This window comes from Staurois parvus, unplaced genomic scaffold (assembly GCF_062004578.1).
Source record: "Staurois parvus isolate SC_StPar_1 unplaced genomic scaffold, SC_StPar_1.0 ptg000303l, whole genome shotgun sequence".
Taxonomy (NCBI): Eukaryota; Metazoa; Chordata; class Amphibia; order Anura; family Ranidae; genus Staurois; species Staurois parvus.
This window is the reverse complement of record NW_028318099.1, coordinates 7,712,178-7,737,000: the sequence shown is the minus strand read 5'-3', so window position 1 is coordinate 7,737,000 and position 24,823 is coordinate 7,712,178. Positions and strand designations below refer to the sequence as shown.

Sequence of the window (24,823 nt, the reverse complement as noted above, 5' to 3'; positions counted from 1 at the left end):
GTGACATCTGGTATTTAAATTTGAACACTTAGGCATAATTGTGCTCAAAAAATGGAATTCTATCTATTTAAAAGCCTGGGATTGGTCCCCAGGGAAATTTAAACAACAATGAATCCAATATGTTGGGCTCCACTCCTTGTAACTACAAAGAAGGGTAAAAAACAAGGGTTCATATTTGGTAAGCGTTGGACAAACTTTATGAAAACTTTTAATTTCTAAGCACTCAAAAGTAAATTTTCTGCAATTGGCATATATGTTCATTTAATTGCAAATGCCCATTCCTCATACTAATCAGCTATATATGCTGAAATTTATTTACAGAAAAAAATATTATATTCTTCTTCAAAGCACTTTATTTCAAGTATGCTCTTCACAGCCTTTCACAATATAGGAATACAGGATATTACAATTTGATTTTCAATTTTTCAGGTAGTATGTTCGTTTTTTTTTCCCTGTTTTTCAAGATTAAGGTCATAGTGATATAAAGTTCAACCTTCTTTTGATACACTTTGGAACCTCCTCCCTCTTTTGGTCCTTGATATGTACCTGTATCCATGGTCCCCATTCATAAAGTGGGGGTAAGAGTGAAAGAAAGTAAGTCTAATAGTAAGACCCCTTTTGGTCCTGCAAATTCCTTTAAATCTACCAATCAATACCCAAACATTTTAGTTTTGGCAGGTCAATAGCGCACTTTATAACCCAGATGCGGGGATTGGCATCAACTGGAATGGTTTTCTCAGCAAAGAGTGAAGCTTAATATTGCACTGGGTGGTTACAAAACATAAAACACGATTCACTCCTACACATATGATTCAAATGTTATTCTCTCTCTCTCTCTCTCTATACATATATATATATACACACACACATATATATATATATATATATATATATATATATATATACATACACACACACACACACACACATATATATATATACACACACACACACACATACATACATATATATATATATATATATATATGGCATACATGTGACCTAACCTACACTACACCAATCAAATCTTTGGGCTGAATAAAAATTTAGCTTATTCTATTATAATTTTACAACTGAATCTGCAGCCAATGTAAATACCCTGGGTAAAGTGTACCACCTGTAAGACTGGAATCCCACCACAAATGACAAATGGATTTCATAAATATTTGAAAATCCATGTCAAAAGACTCACATTTATACACATCTGAAAATTATTCAAGATACATGAGAGTATGTAACATTTTAAAATATAATCATTTTGTTATTTCACTTTATGGTTTAACGTCTATTCTTGCATTTTAATAAGTAGGAGAAAAAAAATGTAGCAGGTCTTGGTGGTATGGGATCTAGAGAATTATGGGCACATCTTTAATCGATTTACACACTCTTGGTCTGCTTGTCTACTAGCAGCCTAAAAAGCCAGCGGTTGATTCAACCTACCACAGTCCACACAAAACTGATATTTACTTGAGCACATACAAGACTGTATATGGGCACATGCAAGACTGGCAACACTTGACAAATTAGCCATATGGTTCTAGAGCAAGCAAATGAATCATGGAAGTTTAAAGTGAACCTGCAACCAGCTTATGGAAATAAAAAACAGGTCTGCACTGACCTTTGTAGCGTGAAGCACTGTGGAGCAATCCGTTTTCAAAATTCACAACAGAATCACTGAAACTCTTCAAGTCTCTAAGCCAGCTTGGATCACCCTGCTTCCCAGCTGTGACTCAGCAGCCTTTTAGCCTTCTAATCTTTAATGTAAACACAAAGCAGGAGCTTTGAGAAGAGGGAGCAGAGTGAACTGAGCAGCCTGCAAGAATGACCTGAACAACTTTAATTCTTTTGCTGTGAACTTTGAAGGTGAATTGCTCCACAGTGTCTGCACCTACTAATTTTGAATTTTGTTTGGTACAAATATGTAAATACTTGAACATCTATAACCTGGCCACAGGTTCACATTAAGTTCACAGACACTGATGTCACAAAGGGTCATGCAAAGTAAATCCCTGGCCAAAATTATTCCATATTGGTGAATATGCAGTAGGCCAATTTACTCCCTTATAAAATAGCTTGGGGCCCTGTATAACACAGCATTCAATACCAATTATTTCTAAAACAGGTTTGCGAACACCTACTTTTACTAGTAAAAGGCAGCTTCTAAAAGTGCAGATTCACATAATTACTCACTGTACAATGGTCTGTTATACAGTGTGAGTATAAGTGCTATACAAAAGGTCAGCAACAGCTATCCAAGCCATAGCTGACCTTTGACCTACAGTGTAATGTCAGCAATCACTGTCACCCTGTAAATAATAACAATTATAACTGGAGGCCTTATTTAAAGCAAATTGCAAAGCCTAGCTACCTGCAGCAACCAATCAGATTGTATATTTCATTTTTATTACAGCTGTATTAATTTTTAAGCTGAAATGTTATAGGCCGCTTCAGCCAAAAGTACACCATTGCTCTTTGCTCTTTTATATAGGCCAGACAGTGTGATAGCTTATTAAAGAATAAACAATTTTCATTAAAGTTTAAATCCTCAGTCTTTCATTATATATGTTTATATATAAATATCTAAAATAGCATTTTATCTTTTACAGCACTGTACAGTACTGACTATTTATGTGCAAATCATAGAGTGTAAGCAATAAGAAAATGTACAAACATACAGTAGCAGTATTCTTTCTCCAGTTTTAAAAGTGAGTTCTACCTAAACTGACATTCCAGTTACAGGTTAATGCTTATGAATAGAATAATCATCTAATATATGTCTTGAGAAGTCTAAAGGAGAGATATACCCAGTTCCCAACTCTATCTCCTTTATCAAGGACTGTATCAAGTAAAATAAATTATAACTCCAGAGTAAGTAGAAAGTTTACAGCTAACCAGCTAAAGATTTCTCTTGTTCAACCCACTAGTGAAATGAAAGAAATCTAATAGATTTTTTCCATCCACATTAAAGAGCGTGGATGGAGGAATCTTCCCTGCTGGCTATGGTATTCTAACAGCCAGCTTCCATGACTTTCTGAACAACTCAACAGTAACTGCATCTTATTGGTTGCAGTCATTGTTCAGCTCACAATATTCCACCCAACTTTTTTGACAAAAGTCATCTGAAAAATCAACTTTTTTCAAGCCAGTTGGTGCAAACAGGGCTACCCAAGGCTTGAATTACGATCAATTCAGCAAAAATCAGCTGAAATTCAAGCAGTCTATGACAGCCTTTGGGTTGTCACAGGTAGGTAAACCTAGGAACTCAGGAGAAGATAACTCACCATACAGATCTCAGGGATACATCAATGAGTGTTTCAATTTCCTAGCATCCAGCCAAAACTCAGGAACCAGTTTTGAGGTGACTCATCAGTTAAAGGACAATGGTAACAAAGATATGTATTGCAGTTCCCCGGATATATTTACAACTCTTTCAGGAAAAAGATACCCCCATGAATTGTGAAAGGACATCTGTTTCTGTACAAAATGTAAACAAAGTGGTACTTTAGTACTGTTTATGAACATTATTACACATGCATATCTTTTTCCCGATTTTTGACTTGTTGTGAACTTTCCTGGCAGTGCCTGAAGAGTCCACTTTCTTTTGTGGCTTCCATACTTCTCGGCAACCTTCTGAGGACTCGTGTAATAATTTCATTGGTTGGATGCCCACGCGGTTCATATAACTGCGACCTTTCTGTGCAGACTGAGGCTTGACATCATGCATGTTATTTACCAGATTAAAACTACCTCGGTTCCTGAAAAATTAAACATAGCATTTGTTATATTCCTAAATACATTCCTTATGTACAAAGTTACATTAAAGTAGATCTAAAGCTCAAACTTTATTCAGTTTAATTATGTATAGAGTAAAGAATGCTTGAAACCGCTGTAAATGTTTGCCATGTTTGTTCCATTAGGGAGACTTAATTTTAATGTGAAAGTAAATGTCTAAAAAAATGGCAGCTGTTACCAAATCAGTTGTCCCATTGAATGACTGCCCTTCAATTCCTGTTCTAATCTGAACTTGAAATTTTGGAAGTGGGGACTCAGACAGCAATATAAATTTTTTGTGGGGGTGAGGTCCAGCATTTTTGTGGGGGGGGGGAGGTTGTACTCACTTTTGATGCCAGCGGTTTAGACATTAATGGCTGTTTGTTGTGTTTTTTTTGGGGGCAGCAAATTTACACTGTTATACAAGCTGTACACTCACTACTTTACATTGTAGCAAAGTGTCATTTCTTCAGTGTTGTCACATGAAAAGATAGAATAAAATATTTACAAAAATGTGAAGGGTGTACTCATTTCTGTGAGATATTGTATATCTACTCACTCTAATAGTACCCACTGGCTAGTTACAGTTGAACTATACCTATTTACCCTCCAGGTATGTAATGCCCACAAGCAACCCCACACTCCTTTCGGTTCACAATCCCCCTTCATTAGGGCTGGAGAACAAAAGAACACAGGCTAACACGTGTAAGACTCAAATGTATAAAATCTGTATCTAGAGGGATGGATCATCTTTCTAGACACTAAGTTATACCTGTAATTTTTACATATAATTTCCTTGTGTTGTTTTAATATACAACCCTGAAAAAAAATGGGATTGTGAGCTACCCAAAAACATTGGCTTTTGATCTTTGCATCAGATTTAATGAATAAACTCAAACAGAACGAAATTTATCAGTGTGGAGTTCTCACTCTTCCAATAGGTTTCTAGGAATTCTTGAGGTACTTCCATTAAAAATCGGACAACCTGTCTTTTATCTACCAAATGGGTTCAGTGCTCCTATAACTCCTATCTTACACATCTATTCTTTGAGACAGCCGGTATGGTCTGTGTACTAGAGAAGTGTACCTAATAATAACCTTTGTATAGTGTTTTCCCTTTCTCAGGTCTCTTTAGAAAGTATACAGGTTGGAGTGCTACGCTTAATTTCATGATCGCCAAATCATATGCATATATCAAGCACTATTATCATCGCATAATTTAAGAGGTCTAAATTTAAGGGGAGCAATTTGATTGGCACAAGGTGAAGAAGGGGACACTTTGTGGTGATATGGGACAAGTTTGTGTTGAAGAAGATCACTTTATGGACTTTTTAAAATATCTTGCACCTTGGGATTATTAATGGACAGTGTACATAGTTTACTTTGCACATCAGCTTTGTTTTGATTCAATGATAACAGCTTTTAAGTACAATATGTTATGCACACTACTTAAATATATTGTCTTGATGATCCATATTTCTTAAAGGTATTTTTCACATTATTGGGCATAGGATCGAATGACACTGGCTCACTCAGTGTAAGAATATTTTTTAATAGATAAGAGTTTTGACCTCAAAATGTGTGTTACAGGTATTGGTGTTGTATATTATTTGAGACATCTCAGCACTTTTTTCAGAATCAACTGATTTCCTTTTGACCTCTATTTGACTAGCTTCAAACAGCTATTGTATTACTATAGGTTTGAATAGTAACCCAGGCCCTATTCCTCCTAAATATAATTGAGATCCAAATTGGATTCACCACTCTAATGGATCAGAGGTCTGATAAAATCTGTTGATCTGGGCCCACAAAGTATTAGGCACCATAAGTTGTCAGATTTTATCTTTTGAGTCAGCATCCCCCACCTGATAATGCCAATGAACAATTTGGAAAAAAAAACTGTTATTAGGCAAGTGAGCATGTTGTCCCTTTTTCCACCCTATACATGATAAGTTTGGTTTCTGGGCAACCTGTCCCCAGCCCAAAAACTGCCACATAGGGAGCAATATACACTGTTCAAAATTAAAGGAACACTTTGAAAACACATCAGATCTCAATGGAGAAAAATATCATCCTGGATATCTATACCGATATAGACTGGGTAATGTGTTAGGAACGTAAGGATGCCCCATCGTTTGAGGAACATGAAAATGATCAAACTACAGAGGACTGAATTAAAAAACCCCCCCTGAAAATCAAAGTGCAAAAATGATGCAGCAGACTAGTCCATTTTGATGAAATTTTGTTTCAGCAACTCAAAATGGTACTCAGTAGTTTGTATGGCCCCCGTGTGCTTGTATGCCTGCCTGACCACATCGGGGCATGCTCCTAATGAGAGGACAGATCGTGTCCTGGGGTATTTCCTCCCAGATCTGGACCAGGGCATCACTGAGCTCCTTGACAGTCTGAGGTGCAACTTGGCAGAACCGGATGGACCGAAACATGATAACCCAGAGGGGTTCTATTGGATTTAGGTCATGCGAGTGTGGGGGCCATTCAATGGTATCAATTCCTTCATCCTCTCCTGCATCCTCTCACCACATGAGGCCAGGCATTGTCATGCACCAGGAGGAACCCAGGACCCACTGCACAAGCGTAGGGTCTGACAATGGGTCCAAGGATTTCATCCCTATACCTAATGGCAGTCAGGGTGCCATTGTCTAGCATGTAGAGGTCTGTACATCCCTCCATGGATATGCCTCCCCAGAACATCGCTGACTCACCACCAAAACAGTCATGCTGAATGATGTTACAGGCAGCATAACGTTCTCCACAGCTTCTCCAGACCCATTCATGTCAGTCACATGTGCTTAGGGTGAACCTGCTCTCATATGTGAAAAGCACATGGCGCCAGTGGCGGACCTGCCAATTCTGGTGTTCAATGGCAAATGCCAATCGAGCTCTATGGTGCTGGGCAGTGAGCACAGGACCCAATGGAGGACGTCGGGCCCTTAGGCCACCCTCATGTCAGAGACATTCACACCAGTTGCCTGCTGGAGGTCATTTTGTAGGGCTCTGGCAGTGCTCATCCTGTTCCTCTTTGCACAAAGGAGCAGATACCGGTCTTGCTGATGGGTTAAGGACCTTCTACGGCCCTGTCCAGCTCTCCTAGGGTAACTGCCTGTCTCCTCGATGCTCTTGGGACTGTGCTGAGAGACACAGCAGACCTTCTGGCAATGGCACATATTGATGTGCAATCCTGGAGGAGTTGGACTTCCTGTGCAACCTCTGTAGGGTCCAGGTATCGCCTCATGCTACCAGTAGTGACACTGTCCCTAGCTAAATGCAAAACTAGTGAAAAACAGTCAGAAAAGATAATATATATGTGACTTTTCTATGAACAAAATACATCAAATCAAAATGCAAAACCAAAATAATATAAAATATAAAATTATAAAAATTATCTGCAAAAAAATATTATCTGCAAAAATTATGTCCAAAGTCCCACCGTGTCCAAAAATAAAATAAAATCAAAAAGTCCCAAAAGGAATCCCCAAAAAAATAATCCTCACAAGTGTAAACACAAAAACTTAAACTTTTTCTTCTTCTTTCATCACCAAAACCTTCTTAATACCCGCAAATTCTGATATTCATATACCTCAAAAAAAGAAAAAAAACTCGACATAGTGTCATACCTTAAATAATGAAAACACGAATTTTATGTGAGTTATCAATAAAGAAGATTATCTCTTACACTGTGACTGGTTCTTGGAGGAAGGTGGAGGAAGTGACCCTAGTCTTTGGAGAAAGTCGAGGAGAGGAGAGTGTGGCCCAGAGCGGTTAGTCTGCCCTGCTGTTTCTACTATAGGGTGAATGTGCTCTCACTCATATTGCCACTTCACTTATCTGTTTCACTGACTGGTTCTCTGGAGGAAAGTGAAGGAAGTGACCCTAGTCCTGGGAGAAAATCGAGGAGAGGAGAGTGTAACCCAGAGTGGTTAATCTGCCTTGCTGTTTCTGCTATAGGGTAATTACCCATCCATATTAGAGTTGGAGAGTTGGGATTTGGTTTTCATTTATCACCCTTTTATATATTAGAGTGTTATTTGTGGAGTGGTTTTTCACATATTGTATGTGCTTTCACTCATACTGTCATTTCACTTATTTTATGTGTTTTGACACTTGGTTTGAGTTTACACGTTTAGTCAATATCTTGCATGCTGCACAGCGAGTGGCACGTGTGTTTTCATTATTTAAGGTATGACACTATGTCGAGTTTTTTTTTCTTTTTTTGAGGTATATGAATATCAGAATTTGCGGGTATTAAGAAGGTTTTGGTGATGAAAGAAGAAGAAAAAGTTTAAGTTTTTGTGTTTACACTTGTGAGGATTATTTTTTTGGGGATTCCTTTTGGGACTTTTTGATTTTATTTTATTTTTGGACACGGTGGGACTTTGGACATAATTTTTGCAGATAATATTTTTTTGCAGATAATTTTTATAATTTTATATTTTATATTATTTTGGTTTTGCATTTTGATTTGATGTATTTTGTTCATAGAAAAGTCACATATATATTATTCAGTTGGCCTTCAAGGGTGAAGGCAGATCACTTTTCTGGGATATTATAGGTTGAAGTGTTGTAATATAGAAGTATAAGTCAGAAAAGATGAGTAGCAAAAAAAATGTCAGTGGCCTCCACCTGTAAAACCATTCCTGTTTTGGGGTTCGTCTCATTGTTGCCCATCTAGCGCACCTGTTGTTAATTAACACCAGCAGCTGAAACTGATTAACAACCCTCTCTGCTACGTAACTGACCAGATCAATATCCCAGGAGTTTAATTGACTTGATGCTATACTCTGGTTAAGTGTTCCTTTAATTTTTTTGAGCAGTGTATATGCCTAAAGCTTACAAAGATCAACTTTCCGAAAGTCAATATTTGTACAGCAATTTCAGCATAAAGTTATGACCAGATGTTACATACTAGATATGTTTTGAGCTGAAGAGGGCTTAGGTTAATAGATAGTTTGGGACTAAAGGATTACTTTACAGGAATCTATCTTAAGCACAAGGATAGTCAAATCTTATTCTATACAAAAGTATAATAACTCAAGTATTAACAAATGAATCATAGCAAAATATACAATAAAAATATTAAAAATAATTTAACTGTAAAAAAATTAAATATACATACAGGCACTTGTTTTTCCTGCTTGCCTGAAAATGTACAACCTGTGGGAACAAATGAAGAGTTTTCACATGCTTAAACCATTTATATAACCTTAGTAAAAGCATATACAGTCCATATTGACACAAACTTTTTGTAGCATTATCACAAAAAAAAATGGCTACTGTAAAATGAAAGTCTACTTTAGATAGGACTTGGGTTACAAATTCTGTAAAACAAATAATTTCATCTTTAGATTCGTATAAAACCTAAATTCTATATACTTTAGTGCAGCTTGTGGGCAGTGCTAACTGCTGCCATTTAAAAAAGTGCCATGAATGGATTTAGTTAATTGCTAATATAGATACAGTTGTGGCCAAAATTATTCAACCCCCAATGCTGTAAAGGGGTTTAGGGACTATAGTGTACATTTGGAATTGTATTCAGAATCAAATCCTACAAGGACGTTGTAACTACCCAAATGCAACTAAAATGACATCAATTGTTTATGTAATACAGTAGTAAATGGTTCTTATGTGGTTTCTTCATTGCCACAATTATTCAACCCCTTAAAGACTACCACTCTGAAGAACAGAGGTTCATACAGGTGCTTTCCATCAGGTATTGAAAACACCTGTGGATGTCACCGAGCAGCAATCAAGCATAATAAGCACCAATTAGGCAGCTTTAAAATGACTGTGATACTCAGCTCCTTCTAGACATTTACTGGTGTGGTTACAAACATGGTGAAGGCAAGAGAATGGTCCAGGAAGACAAGAGAAGAGGTGATTTCTCTTCACAGGAAGGGCAATGGCTATAAGAAGATTGCAAAGATGTTAAACATACCAAGAGACACCTTAGGAAGCATCATTCGCAAATTCAAGGCAAAGGGCACTGTTGAAACGCTACCTGGTCGTGGCAGAAAGAAGATGCTGACTTCGACTGCTGTGCGCTACCTGAAGCGTAGAGTGGAGAGAAGTCCCCGTGTGACTGCTGAGGAACTGAGAAAAGATTTGTCAGATGTGGGTACAGAAGTTTCAGCCCAGACAATAAGACGCACACTGCGTAATGAAGGCCTCCGTGCCAGAACTCCCAGGCGTACCCCCTTGCTGTCTCCAAAGAATAAGAAGAGTCGACTGCAGTATGCCAAAAGCCATGTGGACAAACCACAAAAGTTGTGGGATAGTGTTCTGTGGACTGATGAAACAAAATTAGAACTGTTTGGGCCCATGGATCAACGCTATGTTTGGAGGAGGAAGAACAAGGCCTATGATGAAAAGAACACCTTGCCTACTGTGAAGCATGGTGGAGGGTCAATCATGCTTTGGGGCTGTTTTGCTTCTGCAGGTACAGGGAAGCTTCAGCGTGTGCAAGGTACCATGAATTCTCTTCAGTACCAGGAGATATTGGATGGAAACGTGATGCAGTCCGTCACACACCTGAGGCTTGGGAGACGTTGGACCTTTCAACAGGACAATGATCCCAAGCATACCTCCAAGTCCACTAGAGCATGGTTGCAGAGGAAAGGCTGGAACATTTTGGAGTGGCCATCGCAGTCACCAGACTTAAATCCGATTGAGAACCTCTGGTGGGACTTAAAGAAAGCAGTTGCAGTGCGCAAGCCTAAGAATGTGACTGAACTGGAGGCCTTTGCCCATGAAGAATGGGCGAAGATACCCGTAGATCGCTGCAAGACACTTGTGTCAAGCTATGCTTCACGTTTAAAAGCTGTTATAACTGTAAAAGGATGCTGTACTAAGTACTAAGATTGAATGTCACTTGGGGGTTGAATAAAACTGATAATGCTGTGAGCACAGAAAAGACATTTGTGGTTATTTCATTATAACTGTTATGTTATATTTGTCTGACCTACAAGTGCCTCTTTAATGTAAATGTAAGCAAGATGACTGAATGATCAAAAGCAATGTCAAACTGGCCAAAACACTCAATTTCAGTGGGGGTTGAATAATTTTGGCCACAACTGTATATACAGGAGCTTATTAAAGGGGTGCAAGAGGGAGACATAAAAAGGGTTAAATATTTTTAAAACATGGAACCCCAAATAATTAATCTAATAACAGTCCTATTAGACATTTACAATTTTTTAAGAGTGACTTTTGTTCCTTTTTGCTATACACAATAAAGTGAGTAAAACTGTCTTAAAGAACATTAGATGTAACCTCCATGAGCAGGGCCCTCCTATCCCTTCTGTACTGAACTGTATTGTAATTGTACTGTCTACCTTTATATTGTACAGCGCTACTCAGGCTGTTGGTGGTATATAAATTTTGTATATTAATAATAATAATACTGTTCATTAAGAACATGAACTTAAATGCAACTTCACTCTCTCAATCAAGATGGACTATTTTTAAATATTTTGCTGCTAGTATTAGTAAACAGGAAAGTATATCAAAGTTATTTGCTTAAACTGTTTTTTACATTTCCTCAGTTACTTTCTGGTTTCCATGCCTAGGCAAATGTCATACTTCCTAGGAGTCTTCAGGAGGGGAGGAGGTTTTTTTTTAACTAAGCACACTCTCCTATCTGCATGACTGCGCTAAGGGAAGATGGATTCCAGGAAGTAAATGCTACATGAATCATTGCCCTTACTCAAGATGGCTGCAGCCAGAAATGCTAGGCTGTGTTTTTCAAAACGATTCCTCAGCAAAATTAAGCATGGAGACATGGATGGATGGTGGAATTTGCTTGGAATATTAACAATAAATTAATAGCATTTTTGGTCTGTGATGCTCAGATACAGTGTTGTTCCACTTTATTAGATATTTAGTGAAAAAGAGTATGTTCAGCACTGGAAACACAAGATCTTGAATATACTACACTCTCAGCTGGTCAGCAAGTTTGCTGTCTGATATATAGGTTATTCAACTGTGTGCCCAGAAATTTAAAACATGACTCAGTATGTGAACAACTGAAAAAACATAAAAAAATCTTTATATACAGCGGATCTGTGGGTACAAAATAGTAAGACAAATGTGGCATTTCATGAGCCTGCACATCACCTCTGCTAGACCTGGGCTTGCCATACTATTGGCAGATCACTTTAATAAATGGCCCCACTAATCAATAGTGAGGTCAGGAGTTTGGTCACAGCCAACTACCATAACGCTCCAAAAAAAGGAACTGTGTTGTTTGGCATGTAAGTCTAAAGCTGCAAAGCTTCACATAGGCACCAAATTAGGAGCAAAAACAGGTGGTTGCTCCATGTTTCATTTGACCCCCAACCTCCTACCTACAAATGAACATGATAGCCACACAGGTCCATACACAATGCCATAATCAGATGCCTTACAGTCTGGCAAATTTAACTTGGCATGTTGTGCTTAGCAGGTGATGCTTCCCAATGTACCCATTGAAGTTAATGCTTGCCAAATGCCAGTCCCCAGGAATAGAAAAATAGGCATTCAGGAGACTGCAATATCGCCTCATTAACACCTACAAAATGCTACTTAGCTGTCTCTGAACAGCAACAGCGGATCACTTTTTAGTAGGGCAGTAAAGTCTGCTGCCAGTGTGAAAGGAGGCTAAGTGCTCCAGAAAGCAAAAGGAAATTAGAGATACAGACATCACTAAAAATCTCACACAAGTTCTAACACTCCAACGCTGGATCCAACTCTAGAGGAAAAAAGATTTATTGAGAGCCTTACTTTTAAACTGATCACCAGTCCCCTTTGAAAAAAAAACCCAAAATGCCAAAAAATAATGCATTTTGATGATTTCAGTGGAAATTGTAAAATAAGAAGCACCAGAGATCAACTAGTACTGTTTACAGAAATCAGCACAGAAAAGTCTATTATAGACCACGTCCATGACATTTTTCCCTGGAAGTCTTGATAATCACACTATCCATTTCCAAGCCAACTATAAGGAATGAAGCTTTCAGCTGTGCCATTACTCTCCAATCTATTTCTCAGAAATCACTGTTTGCACTGCAGATATAGGTTGTAATAAATCAAAAGTACAGTAGAGTGAGTAAATATATAAGAAACCTAATTCAAACACAGGTCAGCTCAAGCAAAGATGCGATTCACCTTTTTATTTTATATGTGATAATACTTCAGCCCAGCGCTATGTTAGGTATAATTCTGGGATATTTAGGTACAGACGTTTTGTCATAGGAAAATGAGGGAATGTAATTTTGCTGTAAGTAACCACATGCGTCACCTATTCTCAAACCCGGACTTAGCCCTATCACTGTCCTTAACCCTAAAGGTAGGGTGACCAGATTTTCAAACTATACTGTACTTCTCCTTTAACTCGCCTTGAAACTACTGGTCCCATACTTTTGGAATTGGAAGCAGACATTCATCATATAAAGAAAAAAGGGGTATTAAATAATACCGCTTCGCCACTTTTCTGGCGTTAATCTTTCTTGCAAATTCATGAAGAATTTGCGACACCTTTGGTTCTGACAGTTACTCGTGCACCAAATTCAAGTAGTTTTTAAAATGCACCTCTTTTAAACTGTGTCACATTGAATGCACCATTTTTATATTGTGCCGCATTGAATGGGACGAATTTTAAAGTAGAGCTAATTAGGACCAACTTTCTTTTGGCACACAGAGAGAAAAACTGACTCAGACAAATTTTGTGAAAGTGTCTCCAGTGCATTCTAAAAGTGGCACAGCATAAGCCAAATTCAAGTAAAAGTTCTAGACAGGTAGATGAATTTGGCACATTCAGAAGTATTCGCAAAATCTGTCTGTGTCAGTCTTTATGAATTCCAGTGAAAATGTCTTTGGCAGCAGGGGTAGAGAAATGATACATTACATGGTACAGCAAACTGAGGGTGCTGCCAAATTGTTGTAACTGTGTGAGGGCCTTAAGGGGGTATGGTTAAATAAAACCTGAACCTACTCTGCTCTGAGTCAAGAGTGTGTAACACATACAATTATGAGTGCAGAGGTCAAGTAATGAACAGAGTGCAGGAGTAAGGAGTAAGTAATGAACACAGTGAAGGAGTCAGATGTAAGTGATGCACAGGTCAAGCGCAAGTGATTCACAGAGGACACAGGTCAGGAGTATAAAACGTACACAGTGCAGGAGTCAGCAGTAAGTAATGCACATAGTGCCAAGGTCAGGATAAACTGACACGCAGAGTGCAGAAGTAAAGTTTTGGGATCAAGAGTAAGTAATGAAAACACTGTGGGGGTCAGGAGTAAGTAATGCAAACAGTGCAAGAGTCAGGAGTAAGTAACTCACAGAGTGCAGGGATCAGGAGTTAGTAAAGCACAGATTAGAAAGGTCAAGAGCAAGTAATGCACACCGATCAAGAGTAAGTAATGTACAGAGTGCAGACATCAGGAATAAGTAATACACACATTTCAAGAACCACGTATGCACAGAGTACAGGAGTCAGGAGTAAGTAAAGTACAGAGAGCAGGGGTCAGAAGTTAGTAATGTGCAAAGTGTGGAGATCAGGAGTAAGTAATGCACAGGTTGTAGGGATTAGGAGTAAGTAACACACAGAGTACAGGGATTAGGAGTAAGGAATGCACATGATGCAGGTGTCAGGAGTAAGACATGCACTTAGTGCTGGGGCAGGAGTAAGTAACACTAGAAAGTAGTGTATTTGGTATTTATATGTACATTGTGCAGACTTACAGCTTGCCACCTGTTTCTGCATACTTGTTCTAGGCTGGTGGGCTAGAATTAAAGCCAGACCACTACTATTTTCAGCAATTGCAGCTCCATATTAGTCTCATGCCTGTTATTTAACAGCATCCTCAGTCTAAGGAGACATTAACAAATAAACTTTCTTGTGGGTTTGCTGCTCTAATTAAGTAAAGTGTGAGAGAATTCAGAAAGAGAGTGTTATTACTGAAAAAAGAGCTGGGTTAATGCAGGGCTGGTCCCACACAGTAAATTAAACTCACAGAGAGGAGCCCCTGTAGTAGAAGGTTTAATTTGCTTAATTGGGTTTATCAAGGACTGTGAACACTGCACAACTGGCAGAATATTTGTACAACAAAAAGTGAATGTTTATCCTTGCTGCAGGATACCTACAGTTTCCAAAAGGTTGACTAGTAATGTGTGCCAATAGCAGTAATAAGGCAGAAATGGCAGTTGTTTTCTGTGACAGGTTATTGTTTAAACATAAGAATATGCCAAATTACTGGATTCGGCTAATTAACATGTTAAAGTGCTTTCTTTGTTGCATTAGCAATCCAGTATCTAACACCCTGGCAAAGTCAGGCTGATTCACTAAACCAGGGGTCTCCAAAATTTGTAAACAAAGGGCTGGTTTACTGTCCTTAAGACTTTAGGGAGCCAGAATGTGGCCAGTGTGAGTAAAACACGACTCGGCATCAATGGGAGTAAACAATTCTTCATTGTTGGTGTCAGTGGAAGAAATAGTGCCGCATTGATGGTGTCAGTCTGATGAGTAGTGCCTCATATCATTTGGAGAAATGTTACCCCAAGGGTCAGATAAAGGCAAGCAAAGGGCCGTAGTTTGGAGACTACAGGAAAAATACCACATTATGACCACTAGATGGAGCTGACGATCATAGGAAATCAACCTGTAAAGCATAATATATATGATCAAAATGCATCACGGCTGGGCGAATACTTATGCCATTCATCCAATGTATTTTTCTATAAATAGACCCCCTAAAATGCATGTCAGGGCACAAAAACAAAAAGAAGCATAATCAGTTCATCTCTCTAATATATTAACCTATGTGTTATTATTTAAAAAAAACTACAAGTACAGAAACTTACTTGTTATGCTCCTGACTTTCCTGACTCTGGGTTGAAAACAGTGCTTTTCCTGCCCTTCAATCCAAAGCCTCTTTGTCGGCCTTGTCTGAACTACAAGTGCCTGAACTACAGGACCACTACCTATCTCCCACCCTTCTGTGTCCCACTCCAAGTGCACACATTGATATATCTTTCCCAGCAAAAGAATGCTGCTGTCTTACCCCTAAGAGCTCATCCACTCACTGGGGAAGATTTACTAAAGCTGGTGCACTTAGAACCTGTGCAGCATGGTAGCCAATCAGCTTCAAACCTCAGCTTGTTCAATTAAGCTTTGGCAATAAAACCTGGAAGCTGATTGGATTCTATGCAGAAGTGCATCTGATTTTGCACTCTCCAGCTTTAGTAAATATACCCCACTGTGCTTAGGAGAAGGGCTCTTGGAGGGGTAGTAATTCTAGTTGTGTAAGTAGGGAGGCAAGTGCCTTAAAGATAAACCAAAGGAGCTGCTATGCACAACAAAGGTAACCAATTTCACCCTGGATCATAAATAATATATAAAAGTGCAGCGCTAATATAAAAAATTAATAACCAAGTGTATCAATAAAATCAATAACTCAATAAGAACAATTAATATCCCCTCCAAAATAAATTAATAAATATATAAGAAGTTCAATGTATATTCAATAAATAGGATAAAGGTAACTCTGGTGCTCTGGTAACTCTGGACCCGGTATCAGTGCAATAGTGGTGAAGGTAATGTGCACTCACCGGACGCGCATGTAAAATGCGCCTTATGTAAATAATCCAGATGTCATCAGATAAGGAAGGGTCAAGAACTAGAAGGTCTTCCCTCTAAGGTATGGTGGGTCATCAGACAGGATACTTATGGGATTGATACAGGTGGTCCTCGTCCTCAAGGGCTCCCCCTTTCAAGAGCCTGATGATGCTCCCTGGGTATGTAGATATCCACTATAGGTTTGGAGATCCGTTCTGCAGCAGTGGGTCTGTGAATTCAGAGAGCTCCCCCAGGGGGTAGGAACAAGGATACTCCCATAGTGTAGTAAGTATTAAACAATTTTATTGCGATAAGATGCATCATAGGGTAAAAACAGCAGATAGCAATCGATCAAGACTAACCATCTGAATTTCAAAGTTGGCCACCGGAGCTCCACGTTGCTCCGGCGGCGTGACGTCACGGCGTGATGTGGCTCCTCCTAACGCGTATCGTGCTCAAACACGTCCTCAGAGGGGGGTCGCCAATCACACCGCCTTGTCTGCCGCCATATTGGAGAAGAACAAAATGTACTGCGCACGTGCGAGAGCTCGGGCGCCATTTTTCGTTGGTTCTTTCATGTATAAGGACAGAGCAGGCAAGTGTCTGAGTGTCTGGATCCTGTAAATTATATGCGGCAAACATGAAACTCCAGATGACATTATCTAGGGTACTGAGGAAATAAGGAAGTGAACCTAAATACCCCTGAGATGGTCTATATATAAAAATAAACCATAACAACAGTTAATATATAATAAATTCAGTATAACACTTATTGAAGAACAGTGCTTAATGCGCATGAGCAAACTAACCAGGGCTCTTGATTATAAGAATCCTGGTGAAATACATGTCCCGGTACATAAGGGTATTAATAAAACATTGCAATCTCATTATTTGGAATGTGCTCAACATAATCATAGAAATCTAATGGTATATAAACCTAAATACATTATTATACATATAATTCATATACCGAGAAAATAAAATAAATCAGCACAATAAAAATAGTAGTCAAAAATTAATCATTCAAAAAAATTGTACATAAAAATAGTAGATCATTAAAAGAACATCAGTATAGAATAGAATAGTTAAAAACGCATAAGCAATGGATCAGGCTATAGACAATAACATATACATATATATATATATATATTGTGACAGTGTGGCGATCTGTCACCCAGGATTCTCAACAAGGCAGGTTGAGGGGCTCCAGGGTAAGTGTTTGATACGGAGGAAAGTGGCTTTTCACCTTCCTCCTTTGTTTGTAAGGTCTGTTTTGGGAGCTGGAGCCTGGGGATTTTGAAGTGATCTGGGAGGGATGAAATCTCCAATCCTGGGACCAGGTTTTGGGAATGGCCAGGAGACTGATTGCACAGGTGTGTGCAGACCTTTTCAGAGAGTCAGGATCAGAGTTCTGGGCTCCACCCCGGCAGATAGGAGTCAGGAGGGCTCCACCCCAGCAGATAGGAGTCAGGAGGGCTCCACCAAGGAGAGGTGGAAGCCAAAAGCGGCAAGGAGCTGCTTGGTAGTAGCTATGTGCTAGTGACCAGCTGTGTGCAAGAGCCATGGTTTTTGAAAGGGTCTGCAGGAGTCAGACGTAAGCCTGAAGAGGAAGGCCAGTGGAAATTTGTTTATGTGGATGATCGATACCCCTGTGTGGAAAACTTCTGTTTTGAACTTTCATTTAAATAAAAGTGGGCTAAAAAAGGCCTTAAAAAAGAAAGCGAGTAGCTGTGTGCGTTTAAAAGCTCTACCACTTTGAAGCGAGTTCCCACTATATATATATATATATATATATATATATATATATATATATAAAATGGGTCCATAAAATTAGTTAAATAAGTGGATCCCCTCATATTATGAAAAAGGTAAAAATAAAAAAGAACAAAAATAGGGTAAAAAATGGCAGAATTGTGGTACACAAAATCTCCTATAAAAAATACAGATACATAAGAACTCAGCTATTTTCAATAAAACAATTGATATCAACCTCAATGTTTAAGCCATTGAGGGTTCAAGGTACAGAGCTCATGGATCCATCTCATTTCAAGTTGAGATACTACCCTTCTTTTATGTATTCCCCTCCAGTGGGGTTTTATTAGATCAATACCGGTGAATTTTAAAGATGTTGGGTCTTTGTTGTGGACCCGCCTGTAGTGATTGGAAAGTGAATGCTCCTTATACCTACGCTTAATATTATTTACGTGTTCTTGTAGTCTGTCCCTGAGTCGTCTTGTCGTACAGCTAATATACTGTAATTTACATGGACATTCAAGAAGGTAGACTACTAATTTGCTATTACATGTGACACATTTGTCAATGTTACAGGCTTTTCCAGTTACTTGTGATATAAAGAAGTTTGTTTATGCTTCCTACTACTTTCACATGTGCAAATCACGCACTTATTACATGGGTAATAGCCTTTCAAATCTTTAAAGAGAGATATATCTTCCGATGGGTTGATCACATTCGGCGCCAAATAATGCCGCAGACTAGTAGCTTTACGATATATAATTTCCGTTTTTTCTGGCAGTATTTTTGTTAAGACCGGATCAGTTTTTAATATTTTCCAATTTTTATTAACAATATGATTAATTGCCCTATATTGGGTGGAATATGTAGTGATAAATGGGCAGATTTTACCTTTCTTCTCTTTCACTTTATCTTTTAATAGGTCTTCCCTGTTGAGTTGCGCTACTAGATTAATTGTTCTATCCAAATTGTCTGCACTGTATCCCTTTTCCAGGAATCTATTTTATAAAATTTGAGACTGTTTATAAAAAGTTTCTAGATCCGTACAGTTCCATCGTATTCTAGTGAATTGGCCTTTTGGTATGTTTGATAGCCACATAGGGTGGTGGCAACTATTCTTAGGCATGAAACCTTTACGGTCTGTCTTTTTAAAAAATGACCTAATCTGCCATTATGATTTAAAAGTGTAAGGTCTAAAAAATTTATTTCCTTAACATTATATGTATAAGTTAGGTCAATGTTTAAGTCATTTTCATTAAGAGTAGTAAAAAAATTAATTAAGGTTTGTTCCTCACCGTTCCAAAGCAAAAAAATATTGTCTATATATCGCCTGTAAAATGTGAGCTCAGGCCATTCTCTCGAGAAGATCAACATCTCCTCCCAGTGGGCCATAAACAGATTGGCGAGACTGGGGGCAAATTTAGCCCCCATTGCTACGCCCTTGATCTGCAAATAATATTTACAATCAAACCAAAAATAGTTTTTATTGATGGCAAAATTTAATAAAATTAAGATGAAATCCACATGAGAGGAAGATAAAGTGCTATGTTTCCTCAGGTAATATTGCGCTGCTTCTAGTCCATCTTTATGTGCAATATTGCTGTACAGCGAGGAAACGTCGGCGGTAACTAAAAAGGTATTAGGGGTGGTAGATATATCCTTAATATCGTTTAGAATTTGCTCTGTATCCCGTAGAAACGCAGGAGTCTGTGACACCAGGGGTTGCAGTAAAAAGTCAATGTACTCTCCTATTTTTGAACTCAGAGAGCCTATGCCGCTCACTATTGGTCTTCCAGGTGGTTGGACCGGGTCCTTATGGATTTTAGGAAGGATGTATAAGACCGGTAATTTCGGAGCTACGGGGCATAAGAAATCTTTTTCATTTTTGTTAAATACCCCTTTTTTATATCCGTCATTAATGATACCTTTTAAAGTGCGCTTATATGTAAACAAGGGGTCCTTGTAAAAGTGCATAAGTCTTTGTGTCACCCAGAATGTTATAAACCTCTTTTACATAGTCAGATTTATTCAGTATGACTACTCCCCCTCCCTTATCTGCCAGTCTGATTACTTCATAGCGTTAGTCGATTGAATTCTTGGAATTGGTCTGATAGGTCTTTGAGTGCTAATTCTTTGAATAATTGTATATAAGATTGTGCTTGGGGAGGAGGATTATATGTGGATGCATTTCTCAGGTTAGAATATGTAGAGCCATTAGTGTCATTACGTATAATCCGGTTCAAGTAAAAAAATCGTTTTAACGATAATTGTCTAGAAAACTTCTGAATATCTATATATGTTTGGAATTTGTCCAGTTTTCTACTGGGTGCATATTTTAGGCCCTTGTCCAGTAGCTGCAATTCTTGCTGGGAGAAAGTAGAATTACTCAGATTGAAGATCCCACCTACATTCTTCTTTTTTTCCATGTGTCTGTTGACACGTTTCCCCCCCTTCTTCCCCTGTGGACTCGCTTCTTTTCCGAATCTTTCTTTCCCCTAAAAAACGAACCTGAGAATCATTATTGGGGTTCTGATTGTGGGATATGGATGGGGGGGTATTAGGGTAATTGGAACGTGATGAATTATATTGATTGTTCCAATTAGGTTTCCTATATTGTCTGTGAGTGGTCCTTCTAAAAAAGTTAGGAGAGGGCTGTGGTTCTCTGTTTCTGGGATAATTATTTCTAAAATTGTTAATATATGGTTTTTGTTGATAGTAGGGTCTCGGTGGTTCCCTAACCGGAGCTCTGTCATTTGGGTGCCAACGGGAGTCTCGCATCCCTATATTTAGATCAGACAGAGGTTCAAATCTTTTATGTGTGGGAACATTATAGGTTGGTTAAACATTGAGGTGGATATCATTTGTTTTATTGAAAATAGCTGAGCTCTTATGTATCTGTATTTTTTATAGGAGATTTTGTGTACCACCATTATGCCATTTTTTACCCTATTTTTATTATTTTTCTTTTTACCTTTTTCATAATATGAGGGGATCCACTTTTATGGACCTATTTATATATATATATTGAATGATTAATTTTTGACTACTATTTTTATTGTGCTGATTTATTTTAATTTCAATATTTTATTTTCTTGGTATATGAATTATATGTATAATAATGTATTTAGTTATATATACCATTAGATTTCTATGATTATGTTGAGAACATTCCAAATATATATAATGAGATTGCAATGTTTTATTAATACCCTTATGTACCGGGACATGTATTTCACCAGGATTCTTATAATCAAGAGCCCTGGTTAGTTTGCTCATGCGCATTAGGCACTGTTCTCCAATAAGTGTTATACTGAATTTATTATACATTAACTGTATTTATGGTTTATTTATATATATAGACCAGGGGTCCTCAAACTACGGCCCGCGGGCCACATGTGGCCCGCCGAGGCCATTTATCTGTCAGGCCGGCAGGGGCAGGGCAGAAAGGAACACTAAGTACAGGGGCGGGCAGGGGGCTGCTGTACCTTACCTGGCTCTGGTCCCAGTCCCACGACGATCCAGTCCAGGAAGCGCTGCTCCTTCATTCACTCCGGCCACTCCCTCACTCCTGCCGCTCAGCTCCACCTCCTCACCGGTGATTGGGAGCCAGAACTGTACCTCAGGAAAGGCACACAGGTGGCCAATCACCTGCGAGGAGGCAGAGCCGAGCGGCCCCGCGAACATCGACTGAGAGAGAGGCCGGAGTGAAGAAGGACAGCTGACAGGTAAGTGTGCCGTGCTGATGGTGCTGCTACAACCAGGTATGATGGCTGCAGTAGCACCTAGGCTGGAGCAGGGTTCAGCAAGTTACGTGTCATTGGTGTCAGTGGGAGGATTAGTGCCCCATCATTGGTGTCACTGATACTAATGATGGGGCATTATTCCTCCCACTGATACCAATGATGGGGCACTATTCCTCCACTGACACCATGGATAGGGCACTATTCCACCCTCCACTGACATCAACGATGGGGCACTATTCCACCCTCCACTGACACCAACGATGGGGCACTATTCCACCCCCCACTGACACCAACGATGGGGCACTATTCCTCCCCCCCACTGACTCCAATGATGGGGCACTATCCCCCCCACTGACACCAACGATGGAACACTATTCCTCCCACTGACACCAATGTTGGAACACTATCCCCCCAACTGACACTAATGACGGGCACTATTCCCCTCCACTGACACAATGACGTACTATTCCTCCCACTGACACCAAAGATGGGCCAATATTCTTCCCACTGACACCAATGATGGGGCACTATTCCCCCCATTGACACCAATGACGTTCTATTCCTCCCACTGACACCAGTGACGGAGCACTATCCCCCCCCACTGACACCAATGACGTACTATTCCTCCCACTGACACCAAAGATGGGGCACTATTCTTCCCACTGACACCAATGATGGGGCACTATTCTTCCCACTGACACCAATGATGGGACACTATTCCTCCCACTGACACCAATGTTGGGACACTATCCCCTTCCCCCACTGACACCAATGACGGGGCACTATTCCCCCCCCCCACACTGACACCAATGATGGGGCACTATTCCTCCCCCCACTGACACCAATAATGGGGCACTATTCCTCCCCCCACTGACACTAATGATGGGGCACTGTTCCTCGAACTGACACCAATGATGGGGTACTATTCCTCCCACTGACACCTATAATGGGGCATGATTCTTCCCACTGACACCAATGATGGGACACAATTCTTCCCACTGACACTAATGACAGGGCACTATTCCACTCAATGACACCAATGATAGGGCACTATTCCTCCCACTGACACCAATGATGGGGCACGATTCTTCCCACTGACACCAATGATGGGGCACTATTTAAGACACACTTGGGGGGAAATGTCTGTGCGTCTTATGGAGCGGCCGGCCCAGTATTCCCGCCGCCGTTGTATGTCCGCAGTCTCTGGTCATCTCCTGTACTGTGTCCGCATTTGTTCATAATTTTTTTTTTTTTTAAACTATAGTCCGGCCCTCCAACGGTCTGAGGGACAGTTAACTGGCCCCCTGTTTAAAACATTTGAGGACCCCTGATATAGACCAACTCAGGGGTATTTAGGTTCACTTCCTTATTTCCTCAGTACCCTAGATAATGTCATCTGGAGTTTCATGTTTGCTGCATATAATTTACAGGATCCAGACACTCAGACACTTGCCTGCTCTGTCCTTATATATGAGAAAACCAATGATAAATGGCGCCCGAGCTCTCGCGCATACGCAGTACATTTTGTTCTTCTCCAATATGGCGGCTGCCTAATGCGCATGTGCCGATTTCTCTATAAATATAAACGGCGGACTACGTGGTGTGATTGGCGACCCCCCCTCTGAGGACGTGTTCGAGCACAATACACGTTAGGAGGAGCCACATCACGCTGTGACGTCACGCCGCCAGAGCAACGTGGAGCTCCAGCGGCCAACTTTGAAATTCAGATGGTTAGTCTTGATCGATTGCTATCTGCTGTTTTTACCCTATGATGCATCTTATCGCAATAAAATTGTTTAATACTTACTACACTATGGGAGTATCCTTGTTCCTACCCCCTGGGGGAGCTCTCTGAATTCACAGACCCACTGCTCCAGGACGGATCACCAAACCTATAGTGGATATCTACATACCCAGGGAGCATCATCAGGTTCTTGAAAAGGGGAGCCCTTGAGGACGAGGACCACCTGTATCAATCCCATAAGTATCCTGTCTGATGACCCACCATACCTTAGAGGGAAGACCTTCTAGTTCTTGACCCTTCCTTATCTGATGACATCTGGATTAATTACATAAGGTGCATTTTACATGCGCGTCCGGTGAGTGCGCATTACCTTCACCACTATTGCACTGATACTGGGTCCAGAGTTACCAGAGCACCAGAGTCACCTTTATCCTATTTATTGAATATACATTGGAACTTTTTATATATTTATTTTGGAGGGGATAGTAATTGTTCTTATTGAGTTATTGATTTTATTGATACACTTGGTTATTAATTTTTTATATTAGCGCTGCACTTTTATATATTAATTCTAGTTGTGTGTCAAAAGGAACTAAGCTCCCAGCAGCTGCCCGTGCAAGAAATCTACAAGCCTGTTGATAATGCCACAGTCAGTAATAAAAGCTGTTTCTCTATATAGGAACAACATAAAAATAGATGCTGAGACATGCCCTAAAGCAGGGGTGTCAAACTGGTGGCCCTCCAGCTGTTGCGAAACTACAAGTCCCATCATACCTCTGCCTTTAAGAGTGATGCTTGTAACTGTCAATCTTGCAATGCCTCATGGGACTTGTAGTTTGACAACAGCTGGAGGGCCGCCAGTTTGACATCCATGCCCTAAAGGGAGAAAGGAATGTTTTGGAGATAAACTGGGTAATGTCTGAACTCACACTTTAACCACAGTAATACAAAATTGCCCCAAACCACTGAGTGCAAATTATAGCAGAAACTGCACCTTTTGCATTCTTACAACAGCTTACTATAATATAGATTGTTATAATTTACTAATACCTACTTTACATTAGCAGGTCAGCTATAACTAACTGAGAATGTGACAAATAGTGTTTTACATGCCAGGCAGCACTGTGTGTTATTCATGGCAACGATTTCCTCTGCGTGATATACAGCTTTTTCAAGGTCTACATCTTATTGAAGTTAAAAGGAACTTT

At 39.6% G+C, this 24,823-nt stretch overlaps 1 protein-coding gene across 1 annotated transcript in view; it reads right to left on the bottom strand.

Moving 5' to 3' along the window:
- Positions 1 to 3,498: 3,498 nt before the first annotated feature.
- ZNF365 (zinc finger protein 365) overlaps positions 3,499 to 24,823 on the bottom strand; it is a 54,589-nt gene continuing 33,264 nt past the window's right edge. The window contains exons 4-5 of the mRNA XM_089683206.1: positions 8,906 to 8,943; positions 3,499 to 3,755 (exon numbers count right to left, since the gene is read on the bottom strand). Coding sequence (XP_089539332.1) covers positions 3,503 to 3,755; positions 8,906 to 8,943 — 291 coding nt within the window. The 3' untranslated portion in view covers positions 3,499 to 3,502. The remainder of the gene's footprint in view (positions 3,756 to 8,905; positions 8,944 to 24,823) is intronic.